Source organism: Lonchura striata, chromosome 2 (assembly GCF_050655825.1).
Source record: "Lonchura striata isolate lonStrDom1 chromosome 2, ASM5065582v1, whole genome shotgun sequence".
Classification (NCBI taxonomy): Eukaryota; Metazoa; Chordata; class Aves; order Passeriformes; family Estrildidae; genus Lonchura; species Lonchura striata.
The window spans coordinates 125,555,588-125,569,883 of record NC_140704.1 but is presented as its reverse complement, the minus strand read 5'-3'; the positions used below and the strand labels follow the sequence as shown (position 1 = coordinate 125,569,883).

The window sequence follows — 14,296 nt, the reverse complement described above, 5'->3', positions numbered from 1 at the left end:
AGCCTTCCCAGTTGATGATCTTCATATTTCCCTGTGGGATTCATAAAATAAGATACTTACTCAGGTGAAAGTGGATCAGTACAGATTCCAGGAAGGACCATCTTTGTATACAATCTGACAAAATAAGTTGTTGTTTCAGTGATTTAACCCAGGGAAAACAAGGGTCCAGGAAAATCTTAAAGCAGGTTTCCAGTACCCAAAAGGGGCCTGCAGGAAAAGAGGGGAGGAACTCTTTTATCAGTGAGTATAGTGATAAGATGGTTTCAAACAGAAGATTTATGTAGGGTATTTTAGGGATAGATTTAGATTACATATTAAAAAGAAATTCTTTACTGTGAGGGTGGACAGATGATGGAACAGGTGGCTCAAAGAAATTATGGGTGCCCCATCCCTGGAAGTGTCCAAGGTGAGGCTGGATGGAGCTTTGAGCAACCTGGTGTGGTAGAAGGTGATCCTGGCCATGGCAGGGGGTTGAAGCTGGATGATTTTTAAGGTCTCTTCCAACCCAAACCACTCTATGATTTTGTGATCCTAGGATAATTCATCCAGCCCACAGGGTTATTCCAGGACACTGCTTTCCCAGAATTTATCAGGCCTTTCCCTGCCAAGATACATGCCCTTGACATGGTGAGGCTGCTTTAATGTCCTCAGGAAAAGTAGCAGGTGCAAATATTTTCCTGTCACTCCCTGGTGTTCAGACCCTTGCAGTTACCACTGGCTGTCAGCAACAGGAATTGCTCGAGTAGCAGCACTTACTCCTGTAGTGTTATTTATTGAAGCCATAATAGTGCAGGACTTAGCTGGGTGTGTGTTTAGTCATGGCCAGCACTTCTGGAAAGCACTGCCATGTGCATGCAGCCCCGTTATTCGGTGCAGATAGAGCAATGCTTCTGGCAAGCCTTGGTAGCCCTGCTATGCGAAAGGGAGCAACATGTGGCCCTTCTCTGATGCTCTTAAAAACTCAAAATACCTGCAGTTTAGAAAGGTGACGTTACTAGGAGACTCGTTTTTGAGGCTCAGGAAGTGCTTGCCAATCTTGATCTCAAGCACCAGCTCTCAATATTGGGCCTCAGTAGGAGCAGGTTTTTGGTGGGAGAGGAAGCATGTGGTGTTGCCTAAGAGAAGTTTCTTGTCTTGCCACCTGTCCCAGTGTCACAGTTGTGTCCGTAAAACCTATCAACCTTGGGAAGTCTGATACATCTGTGTTTGTGTGAAGAGAGGGCAAAGAGACATTAGGACTGACTCTTTTGGGATTTGCTTTCTTTTTCATGGCATGCAGCTTAAAATTCTGCTATTAGTAACTCCAAAAAGAAAGCGCTTGCTTTTCAGAGGAGACTAGAAGAGAATGTCAAGGCTCCAGGCAAGGCCTGTGATAAGAAGGAATTAAAAAAAAAAAAAAAAGGAAGCAAATAGACCATGACCAGCTCTTTTCAGAAGGTCTAAAACAGTAGACTTTCCTAAGTCTAGAGTACGTTGTTGCTCTCATGAATGGTTACTGCTAAATATGTAATACGACAAATCCTCAGCTTTACTGTGCAGATCTGCATGACTTCAGCTGAACAAAGCAGTCAAGGACTGCTCTAAGCAGGAACAAATAAGCTGCTGTGAACTCTCAGCAGTCTCTGGATGCCACAAAAGCCTTTTGGGCATCTAGGCAAGATCATCAGCCCTATGTGAACCAGAACAGAGCAACATTCCTGGGTTTTCAATTTTTTCTGGTAGCTGATAGGATGTGGTGGTTGTTTATTCAAAGCTATATTGGCAGCATTATAGATAACTACAGAGAGAAAACATGTGCATAGATGTTTATTGGAGGGGGGTATGTGTATCAGAGAAGATTATTTTAAAGCTGTTAACTGCATTTGTCATAAAGTCAGGTTTTGCATTTCCTTCATGCTGGAGATAGCAAAACCTGTGAAATAGCTGTCAGCTGCCCTATGTCTGAAATGATCTGGTGTTATTTTCAATCTGCATTGCTCTTTAATTAAGAGGAATTATATGTTTACAGTTGGAAGTATCATCAAAGTTTTTCCTCTGCTTGTTTAACCTGTTTGGTTTCTTGATGTTTAATATATAATATGAACAGCCTGATTTGTATCTGTCAGCCTGGAGAAAAGGCAAATTACTTATAGCCATCCCTACACTTGAGTACTTGTCTTTCATGGAGAGCTTAGGCCCTTTCTAATTAAGCTACTCAATTGTAATATATGTGTTTTCTGTTATTTACATATTCCTGTGAATTTTTTAACAGTTATCTTTAAATAACTGAAAAAGGAAGAACTTATTCGAGAGAGGTTTGCTAGACATATTTCTATCAATGCTTTTTTTTCTGGACATCTGGCACCTAATCAGGGAACAGAAATGAACCATGCAAAGAAAGATAAGCCCAATTTAGTTTTGGCTCTTAGATTGCTAAGGACACAAAAAGTAAATTTAAACACAGTTAATGCCTTTAGAAGGCTAAGAATATTGCACTAGATTTTAATGCCTAAAGATTTAAAAAAGCTGTTAAAAAAACTCTGTAACATTGCCACAGATTATTTGAATTCATGGCAATATGTTTGTCATTTAAATAGTTTCATTGCACCAAACTTTTTTTTGTTACAAGTGCATAAATGCCACTATTCTATCTCATAAAAATGTATTTTGTTCGTAACTATATTCTAGGCAATATTTTCATTTTGTATTATTTTCTAGACAATTTTGCGCAATGCACAAAGCTCTTCAATGTTTATTCTATGGTCATTGTGTCCTTTCTGTTCTCATTTGTTATGAAGATTTTAATTTCATAATATTACTTTATTTTGAGAAAATGTAAGCAAATGTGTGTGCTGAACTTTTGTAACGGAGAAAACCAAATAAGCAAATAAGATACTAAACAGCAATATAGTAAGTACAGACTGTCAAAGTCATTTAGAAAAAGAATGAAGCATGCTCCCAGAAGTACTCATGAGTGGGGAGTTTATCTTGCACTTTTTGAAGCCAGTAAACTCCACAGAATTTTAACTAATTTTGCACGTTTCCCCTCTTGTTTCTGGGAATGTAGTTCTCATCCAACAAGTGTGGTGCAAGTTACATATATTTTGGTGTTCAGAGAGATCAGATGTTGGTCTTATATTACACAAGTTACTTTCCAAAAGTTTTGGTATTCTTTGTAAAATATCTCTAACACTGTGGACTTCTTTTTTCCTTGAAATTAAAAAAAAAATATTAAAAAAACACATCTACTCTGTATAAGGGAGAGATTAAAGGATACATTGTCATGGATGACATTTGACATAGTTTTTCTGAGTAAGTTTACTGATTAGTAGAGTTTTCAAAAGTTTTCTAACTATAATTATTCTATCAAAAAAAAACATTCTGAATAATGACATTTGATGTCACATTTTGGGATTTTTTTTAAAGTAATTTAAAGTGGTAAAAATCAGTAGAACACTGAAAAAGACAATGTTTTGAATAGATAAAACAGTCCATTTGCACACAAAACAATTTCCTAATCTCTTCTTGTAAGCTTTTCTTATTTTTCATCTAGCTGTTTCCCTGGAACAATGTTATTGCTATCTTATACTTAAGAGTGTAGAACAGCTTCCAGATATTGGTGCTGATGATAGCAGTCATCATACCTATATTTTATTTTATTTTATTTTATTTTATTTTATTTTATTTTATTTTATTTTATTATTTTCCCAGATGGAGAACAGTTTTTTAAAAAAAAAAAATCTGTGGTGAGGGGAAGTGCAATGCACTAAACATACCTTACAAATTATCTAAGCAAATGATCACAGTGGTCCGTGCATTCCTATTTCCTTGAATGTGCAAAATCATTATTACATTAAGTTCTTCTTTTCATGAAACTTGTATACTATGATGAAAGGAAGATAAACATATTTATCTCCTTTTTGTTTTTCTTCACTTAACTATATCATCAAGAGCAGCTGAAGCTCAAGGGGTTATCTTTTCTCATGCTTCCAGCTAGATTCAGAAGCTCTCTTCAGCTAAACAATACAATTTGCTTTAGTGATTGGAAACAACAAATTGTTTGCAGCTATTCCCTTATCCCTTTCAAAAATTAGTCCCTTCTTGTCTGCAGGAATTAATATTATGGGTTCAGGAAACTGGAAGAAAATACTGCTTACTAAGGAGGCTTAGTAGTAAAATATAATAGAATACAATCTGTCCAATAAAGCAAGATAGATAAATATACATCAAAATCTATGTGACAATAAAATACTGTCAATGACTCACCATTGGCAAAAATGGGAGAAAACCCTCAATGAGCATAGTATACAGAATTGTATTTTGTCCAAAGTGTACATTTTCCCAGAGGAAAACTTGCATTCTGTTTGAAGGCATGGTGCTGATCGTGATGAAATTGAAGACTGTGCCATATTTAACATATAGCGAGGTGGGTGTCAATCTTTTCTCACAGGTAGCAAGCAAGAAGACAAGAGGAAACAACCTCAGCCTGCAATAGGGGAGGTTTAGATTGGATATTAGGAAAAAAAACCTTCACCTAAAGGTTGCCAACCATTGGAACAGGCTGCTCAGGGGTGTGGTTAAGTCACCATCCCTGGTGGTATTTAAAAGTCTTCTGGATGTGGGGCACTAAGAGATGTGGTTTAGTGGCAGACAGTCTTGGAAGTCTTTGGTTAATGGTTGGAATTGATGGTCGTAAATGTCTTTTCCAGCCTAAATGATTCTGTGATTTTTGTGCCAGTGCTATGGTCAAGTAAATCAATATGAAAGAAAACTCATTCATTCAAACTACTGACAGTGTAGTTTAAGTATCATCACATGAAAAGCCAGCTCCTTTTTACAGCAGCAGAGTATCTGGTGTGCCTATAAATAATGCTAGGCTAGTGGGACACCTAAAGTTAAGGAGAGTGCCATGTAAAACAGCCTCTCTAGTGATACAAATTCAAACAGCAGTTCAAAAAAACTTTGTAAATTCAGACATCTCCATGTGAGTTTTTTCCAAATACGTGAGCAAGAGTGAGGGCCTGAAAGACTAGGGAGATTGAACTAATTTATGTCAATTGTTGAAAGTGGATTTTCAGAAATACATTTTTTTTAGGATGCTGTCCTTTATTTATCTAAAAAAATCTGAACCACTGTGTATATGTGATTGCTTTTACAGAAATTACTACTTTGGCACTCCTGAGTTGCTGAGCTCTTCTGGGTTTATTACTATGGACCCTAGAGGTCTGAAGGAGAATACAAATATGTTCTAAATCTTGGCATAAGAAGGCAGCTGATTCCTCAACAAGCACCTAGATTGATGTTTGCCATATTTGTAGGCACAGCAGGGCATGTTTATGCTCAGCACTGCAGGAGTCTGACATTTGTACAGTTCAGAGATCCAAACTGAAAAAGTTTCTTATTTTAATGGAGTAAGATGGGTGTCTCCAATTAGATGATTAGAGCCTTCTGTCTGAAATACCTAATGTAAACAGTCCCAAAATCAACTAATCTCACTTCCTGTAAACAAAAGACTATGTAATTCTTTTCTCAGAAAATGGATTAAAGAGCACTTTATTATAGTGCTTAATATCATTGCAAAGGCTTGGAAATATCTGTCATTTTCTCTCTAAAATACACCCATAAGGTTTCAAGGTTGACTGTGCCCAAATTCAGCTTCTAGTCATGGGAGCAGTTGTATCTTCTCTTCCTCTCTAATTCTTCCCCATACTCCACTGTCAGACACCTGTGTGTACACCTTTGTAAGTGGCCTCTCAGTGGTTTTTTTTTTCAAGAGCGAGTAGATAGAAGGCTCAAAAAGTGTAAGTCAAAAAGCTTGTCTTTTTAGATCCACAGTTATTCTGTGGTCCTGACATTACTTTTTCCTTCTTGGGATGTGGATGAGCTGGGCCTCATTATCATAATCCAGCATCCATAAAACTACGAAAGGTTTTATGGATGCTGGATTATGTAGTAAAGCAAAAACAAATTCCTTAGTTTATATTTGATTTTTGTCTCTAAATGTATTAAGTGCACATTAACACTTCCTTTTGTGGCAGTGTGTGGGACCGGCCAGCAGGGTGTCATCTGTCTTTGTGCTGCTTTCCATGGCCTCTCCAAATTGGCTAGATTTTTGTTTCCCAGTGTTTTGTTTTGGTACACTTAAATGCAGTGAGGTTTGGAGTTGCTACGATTGAACTCCATTTTACAGTAAACTGTAGATTACAATAACTTTAGGTTACAGTAAATTGTCCTTGGGGTTTTTCAGAATTCAGAAGTTGTGTAACCTGCCAGCTCTACCGCAGTATTAGCTTGTATTGAGACATTCTAAAAGTGAAATATTAAACAATTCTGGAACAACAAACTAACTCCTAAGGTAAAAAGGACATGGTCAGCTGTTTTCTTTGATGTCTTCTACATTGTCTTTGAAATGTGCCACAGTTAGCTTTTAATCCATTTTGATGTACTTCATTAATTGCTTGTAATTTATGCTACTGTTTGAATACATTGCCATAGGGTAAAAAATCAGAAACCTTAATAAAATAGTTCTAGTATGTTAAATCAAGGTAAACAAGATAAGGTACATGACCCATAATCTTTACATGTGTATGAAGTGTTTGGCAAAATACTTCATTAAAGTATGATGTCTGGCACAATACACTGTTAGCCTGTAAATCTCTGTGGACATACACCAAATCTATTTATGCTGTTATTTATGCCTAAAACTGACATCTGGTTTACCAGTCACTAGCCCCAGGTTATGTTTTCAAGTACTGAAATGAGGTTGGCTGTTTGCCAAGCGTAAGGAATTTCCTTAATTTTTCAGGCATTACTAACTAAAGATCAGTGGTTTTTAAGTTCCTCTGAGTAAGGACTGAAAAATATGAAAAATTAATTTAGGCTGGGAAGGAGGAGTTTTCAGAAGCAAATTCTATTAGGTAAGGTGATACAGATTGATGTGCCAGCAGTGTTTGCATAATAGACCTGCTCATGCTTTACTACAACAGACTTCACTGGTAGTACCAAGCTAGTCCAGTAACTGAGTGAAGTTAGTTCATAAAGAAGAGTGGCAGGTTGAGTTTAAAAATCAGCAAAGTACAAAGGAGGTAGATAAAGTACAGGTAGCTGAGGGCATATGTCTCATTTTGTTAATTCAATCTGGAGTTTAGGATTGCTTTAAATTACTTATTGCTTGAAGCTGTTGTATTACATTATCTATTAGTCCGTCTTTTTCCTCTTTCAGTTCCTCTCAGACACCCCCATTTCTTGCTGGTATTCAGCAAGTGACCTACCCTCACTTTTAAGCTATTACAGCAATGAGTTGCTGAGAGTTATGAAGCCAGGAGTTCTTAGGTAGCTCTACAGAGTCATGTATTTTTAATTCTACCATAGCAGAATATTGGTTCTTATCCAGTATTATCACTGAAAGAATCTGAGAAGAATGATTGTCACACTTGATAAATGCCAGTCTCTCACTTGTAATGTTAAAAAATGCATAGATGTTCTATATATATTAAGCATTCATTATAGATAATATCAGGAGAATATAGAAATAATATGGGGCAAAGAAAAAATTTGTCTACCAAAGAACTTCCCTTAAAGTCTTTCATTCCAGCTCATTTTACCTAGAAATGCTACAGATCTGTGTACCAATTTTACCAGAACTTGGTTTTGCGGATTGTGAGGTTTTTCTTTGACAGATAGAAACAAATGTGAAAGTGTTGAAAAGCTTTATACTTGGGGAAAAACCTCAGCATAATACTCTCTGCTTCCTGGAACAATCACTGCATTTTAGAATTTAGGAAGGTAGGATTTTTTTTAGAGAATTTGAGTTTCAAGAAGGATAGTAATTGGTAATGTTACATACACAGTATATAATGTTACACAGATAAACCTGATAGCTGTCAATGATAAAAAACATCTCTTGAGAACTTCATGTAGGTTTGGTCATTACTGATATTTTTATTCTTACAATATGGAAATCTGTTAATTTAACATTGTAAGTATTACTAGTTTAGGATAATGTGATAGGAGCATAATTATGTGTCATATATTGGGCAAATAGAAAGCAAAATTATTTTTATAATTTTAAGAAATAGAAAGAAAACTCCTGGAAAGCTTTATGCTGGATTCACTGTGTTTAATAAAATCTGAAGAATGTAACAAAGTAAACATATGCTGTTTACATTTTTAGTTGACTCTGAATGAGGCAGCATTACAAGTGCGTTGAAGGATACCATGGAAATACAAAATAATCTGGAGGGTAATGGACAGCTCTAAATGGGTTTTAAATTTAGATAAGCATTACATAATGCATTCCAGGCACATGGCATTATATATAAGCATTGTTGCTGCAGAAAGGGAGATAATATTGTTTAAGCTCTTCAAACCTCAGCACTCCTCCTTCAAGTTACTTTCATACATAAATAGATAGAAATCTGCCCATAGTATTGCTGAAAGAAGCTGCTTGTAAGAAGACTCTGGCTCTGTGCTTATAATTTTTGAGTGTAGTTAATACGATGTGTTCCTGTCTACCTACCCAGTGAAACCCAGAAAAGAAAGTTATCAATGGTGATAACAGTTGTCCCACAATCTAGAAAACTTAGGCTGCTCTAAAAATCACACCCTGGTATGCAGTTTCTCAGGTTTTCAGTCAGGCATTGCTCCCCTAGCCCTCACTCACTGATTACAGAGACTGATGGTATCTGGTGCCTATCAGGTATCAACCAGGTATCTGTAGGGACTCCACATGCTGCCATGTGGTACCAGGACTCCCCATGAGCTATAGCTACAAATTCTTTTTTAATGTAAGTACAGTTTGGTTCCTGCCACAGATTACAACTTAATTTGTAGCCCCTGCCTTCATTAAATTTACCATCGCTGTGCATTCATTAGGGAAGTGGTAGATTGTCCATCTAAATATGAATTGGTTTCGGTAAATACTTTAATTTTTGTATTCATGTGAAAGCTTTCAAGTGTGTGTTTGCCACATCATGTGGAATATTAATGATAGTCCTGATATTTTCTGGGACAAATACACATATAACCACACAGTAATTCAAAAGTTACTAGTATATATTAGGTATTGCAGTTGCTGAAAAATAATTGTTTACAAAGAGCTGGCTATTCACATAAAGTCATTAAAGATCCTTTGCTATGGATTAGAATGCAGCATTGTAAAGCAGGTTACTTATCTTTCTGTACTCTTTTGCAATCCGTGGATTGCTGCCTTCTTTCCTGCATAATTTCTATTTTGCTGCTGAAACATGAGATCAATCCTTCCTGGAAAAAATCTACCGCAGTCTTTTTCTTGGCTGGCGAGAGAAAAGGAGACTTTTTTTTTGCGTTTTGCTTTCAAGAGTTCTCATAAAGATCTCTTGTCATAACAAAGGACATAGAGTTCCCTGGAGGAAAAAATCAACTCTCAAGTAGATGGTGGTCATTCAGTTGTGGGTCATTTTGACATGGTATATCATAGACTTAAATTTCTATGAATAATTGCTGATAGCAAACAAAACTTGGAGACCCTACAGTGACAAATTTGCTCCCAAAATGGAAGGTAAAGAAAGCTTTCCAAAACTATGGGAAGCATAAATGGAGCAAATAGATTCTATTTCTGCTTGGATAGTTCTCCTTTACAAACCCTGTCATTCAAAACTAAAATATTTCTCCATAGTTTCTGGTAATACTAGTCTGATAGTGTGTGGGTCAGTTCAAGGCAGAATAAAACAAGTACAGACAAAACGTAGTATCAAGCAGCAGTAATTGTAAGCAAGTCATCTGGAAAACACACAGGCAGATCAAATGTGGAAGTCAGTATAAAAAACCCAGGGAAATAAATAGCAACAGAAAAATTATTTGAGTCTGACGCTTAGGATTAAGTGTGCGTGCAAGAAGTTAAGAAATTATCTTAAGTATGCAGTTGCGAATGGGGATGATAAAATGCACGCAGCTGAAGTTATCCAGTGGAGCAGGCAGATGCCAAGGTGACAAACAGCAAACAATTGCGGAGAGCCGCGGCCGGGCAGGGCGCGGAGCCGCTGCTCCGCGCGGGGCTCGGCTCTGCCGCGTCCTCCCGTTCGCCGCGGCAAGGGGCGGGCCGGAAAGCGTCTCGGAACGGCATGTGTGCGCTCCGCGGCCTGGCATGGTGCGCTCCGCGGCCTGGCTGGCCGGGGCCTGGCATGCGTGCGCTCCGCGGCCTGGCATCGTGCGCTCCGCAGCCTGGCATGCGTGCGCTCCGCGGCCTGGCATGCGTGCGCTCCGCGGCCTGGCATGGTGCGCTCCGCGGCCTGGCTGGCCGGGGCCTGGCATGGTGCGCTCCGCGGCCTGGCATGGTGCGCTCCGCGGCCTGGCATGTGTGCGCTCCGCGGCCTGGCTGGCCGGGGCCTGGCATGGTGCGCTCCGCGGCCTGGCATGGTGCGCTCCGCGGCCTGGCATGGTGCGCTCCGCGGCCTGGCATGGTGTGCTCCGCGGCCTGGCATGCGTGCGCTCCGCGGCCTGGCATGGTGCGCTCCGCGGCCTGGCATGTGTGCGCTCCGCGGCCTGGCTGGCCGGGGCCTGGCATGGTGCGCTCCGCGGCCTGGCATGGTGCGCTCCGCGGCCTGGCATGGTGCGCTCCGCGGCCTGGCGTGGTGCGCTCCGCGGCCTGGCTGGCCGGGGCCTGGCATGGTGCGCTCCGCGGCCTGGCATGGTGTGCTCCGCGGCCTGGCATGCGTGCGCTCCGCGGCCTGGCTGGCCGGGGCCTGCCCCGGAGCGCGAACACGGTGCGTGCCTTGCCCTGCAGGGCTGGGCTCCCAGCCCTGAGCCCTGCTCCGTGTGTGGCTGCAGGACACGCCTTGGCAGTGCCGCTCCCGTTCTGCTCTGCTGGACTACGAAAGGGGCAGAGCAGCGGGAAGTGCGAGCTGAGAAAAGAGCTGTGAGATGAGGCAGCCAAGGAAAGCTGTGCTCATTTACCTTCTGTTCCTTTGGCTTCTTCCTCTTGTGACCTGCTCTGCCCAGCTTCATGTGACAGAGTTGCACTGGCTTCTTACTCATGTCACCACTTAATTTCTTAACTAATTGATATTGCACTTTTCAACAGAATGTCTGTTTTGCTTTTCATATATAATAGTAGAGAAAATTCATGGGCATCAATAAATAAATGTATTATCCAGGCAGTATGCTTTCCTGGTGCTGGTTTTTTAGTATATTAGCTTTTAAAATGTCTGTCTTAGCAGTAGCAATAGTATTAGACTATTTTTATATGGGAGTAGTCTGGTTGTTCTTTCATCACAAAAAGATGACCAGTGTCTAGTTTATCTATGAGCAGACTACATTATTGTCTCACAGAACAATGTCCCAGTGCTAGGACTGCTTCATTAGGTTTATGCTACATAGACATAATTATGCAGGAGCTAAGAATAGCTCATCTAATTGAAAATAATGATTGTAGAGAAACAACGGGTTTGATTACTGGTACTAAGCAGGAACATACCATACACCCATTCATGAACTGCACAGAACACATATGGGATTTATGCAGTGTATTTCTTTTTATTAACAGTTTCTTTCCCCCTTCCTGAGCACAAAACAAAGGTGTTACAATTCATTTGCTCATTATCTTTTTTTCTCACAGGCCTAGGGGGACCTTCAAGAAGGCAGCATAGGCTAATATTTATCTAGTAAATTATGACAAGCTAAGCTTTGAAAGAACATTCAACATTTATCCCCACACACATTTTAGGGAGGATGTAACTTAAATAAATCTTCTCCAGGCACCACAGATGAAACTGTCTATGTGGTTTTTTATGTCTGTGTTTATACTAGTACCCTACGGGATTAAACATCCTTTTAGAAATGCAAAGTCTGGCATACTGTTAATCTCTCGATGCTCATTCTGGTTAATGCTAACATTTAATTCTTCTTTTATCTAAAACACAAAGAACCCTTCTTTATGTCTTGAAAATTAAACTGAATATTAACAGTGAAGTTGTTAGGAATTTTCATTTATTTAATTGCTGTTCATTGCTGTTACCAGGCACATAGGATAAAATTTGTTGTTACTGTTGTCCTGCTAACTAATTCTTTCCGTGCTTCTGTGTCAGTTTTCTACTAGAATGTTATGAGAAATGTGATGAGATGACAAAATTTAATGTATTTGGTTTAGAAATGTTAGTAATATCTTTAGAATCTCAAAATATTCTACTGGTTTGTCGTGTTTTGCTTCCCCTCTGTTCTAAACAGCCATTTCATAGCTCTAGGCTATGTGCTAATGCTGTAGAAGCACAGAGAGATCACTACTATCAGGAATTTTTAAACAGATGACTGTGTGGAAAATGAAGTAGAGAGGGAAGATGGGACATGAAGTGATGCAAACCTGCAGTAACACAACTATCAGTTTGCAGTCTGGAATCAGAGGCCTTTGCAGAAGCTGTTCTTGGGGGTTTTTGAGAAATAGCAAGAAAAAAGTGGAAGCAGAGTGCAGATTGCTTTACCAGAGTATTCCATACTGTTTTCTTGGCTTCAGAAAAGTTGCCTTTTCAGATTGTTTTTGGATTTGAAATTCAGTGAGTTACAAGTATTTAGGACAGTTAAGTTCCCATTTCTACAAAAGCCTCTTGAAGTGTTAAACACATTTTCCAGGCTATTCCTTACCAACATGATCTGATTGTGGAAGACATTTTCTAATTTTTGGGCCAATATACTTGAATTTTGCCCTTCAGAAATTTCCACAGGGCACCTGGCACTGACCCAGAATTAACTTTGAAATGTGGTGAAGGTAGTAGCATTCCTCAGTCCCTTTGAACACCAGGTGTCCTGAACTCCCAAACCCTGTTTAGGAGTCAGTGTGGTAGCCCAGTCTGACCTTCTGTACACTCCTGTACACATTCTGGTAACATGTAAATAAATCCTAATCCTGTGTTTCTCAGATACTAGTCTTTCCTTCTATTTAGAAATTTTAATTACAAGCCTGGGCTGTAAATTGTGTTCCTGCAAGTAAATATGATCCAAGGATGAACAGGACTAAAGAGCTGCGAGGAATAGTGATTTGATCCTGAAATACTTCACTGATTTGAAGTTCCTCACAACAATTGCCTAAGTGCACTGTACAGGATAGTGTATAATAGCTGAGGTCCTTTGCTCTCACATGCTTGATGCACCTGTTAAAGACTCTCTGCATATAAATTGTTTTCTGCTTTGTACAGAACTGCACATGCAAGAGCTAAAGCTGATGCTGCGGATCAGGCTGCTCAGGCTGCTCGCCAGGAATGCGATATTGCAAGAGCAGTTGCCAGAGAACTTTCACCAAATTTCTACCAACCAGGTAATTGTAGATTGGGGTTTTATGTGACTATTTTATTGCAGTGAAAATGTTTTGTGTTAAGTTAAAGTGTTGATTCCATCTTGAATTGTTGTATTTTATACAGAAGGAAGTCGTGTATATCATGAAGAGTGTACATTGCTCAAGGAGATTTTATTTTCCATTTTTAATAATTTGATGATTATTTCTTTGTATGAAAACAGTTGAGTGTTGAAAAGTCAGTATCAAGCATATAACTTTGGCTCAGATTAATAGTTTACTCAGGATGGTATCAAAGACTTCAGCAATCATAAATTGACAGAAATTTGGATTAATTCTATAATGCGTTTATTAGTGGGAAGAGCTATAGGTTTTTTACTGTCCAGTGGAATTCCTGACAGTCTTGGTTGGCTAAAGTCTGAATTTTGGAGAATGCTTTACTGTTAGACATGCATAACCTGTGAGGGAATATTCCTCTGTTATGCCTGGGGTGCTCTGTAGAACATTAGTCCCATATTCACAATGGCATAGAAGTAATCTGTCCCACTTGCATCAGCATTGCAGCCCATTTTCATCTGTCACAGGGCTTGGAAAGTTGCTATAGGAAGAAGCAAAGTTGGTTTTGCTTTGTTTTTCTGCTGTATTTCCATGAGGTTTATATTTCTGTGTACTGTTCTTTAGCTTAAAATTGGATAGATAAAATGGAACTCCATTTGCCAGTTTAGTGTCTTCTCATGTCTGCCCTTTCTTTCACCTGTCAAATTGAGTTGAGTCATATCTTGTTATTACTTTCCAAGGATCTGCCTGTACTCGCATGCTAATACAGATTATAGCTCTGAGGTTCATTTTCACTTACTGTCATTTTCTGCTCTCCTTGTTTCAGACAGAAACTTATCTTAAATGCACCCATATAGTGAGTGGAGGCTATAATGACCCACAAAAGCAAAGAACCACATTCTGAACATTTTCTAATAACACACCTATTTACTTCAACTTTTTAGTTCAAATGGTCACTATATATAACTTATTACTAAATCTTTCCTATCAGTTACCTTATAG

General features: G+C 39.2%; 1 protein-coding gene across 4 annotated transcripts in view; it reads left to right on the top strand.

The window, feature by feature from the left end:
* JPH1 (junctophilin 1) overlaps positions 1-14,296 on the top strand; it is an 83,671-nt gene that overhangs the window by 42,755 nt on the left and 26,620 nt on the right. For all 4 annotated transcript variants that reach the window (XM_021530591.3, XM_021530592.3, XM_021530590.3 and 1 more), the window contains exon 3: positions 13,143-13,261. In XM_021530591.3, coding sequence (XP_021386266.1) covers positions 13,143-13,261 — 119 coding nt within the window. The remainder of the gene's footprint in view (positions 1-13,142; positions 13,262-14,296) is intronic.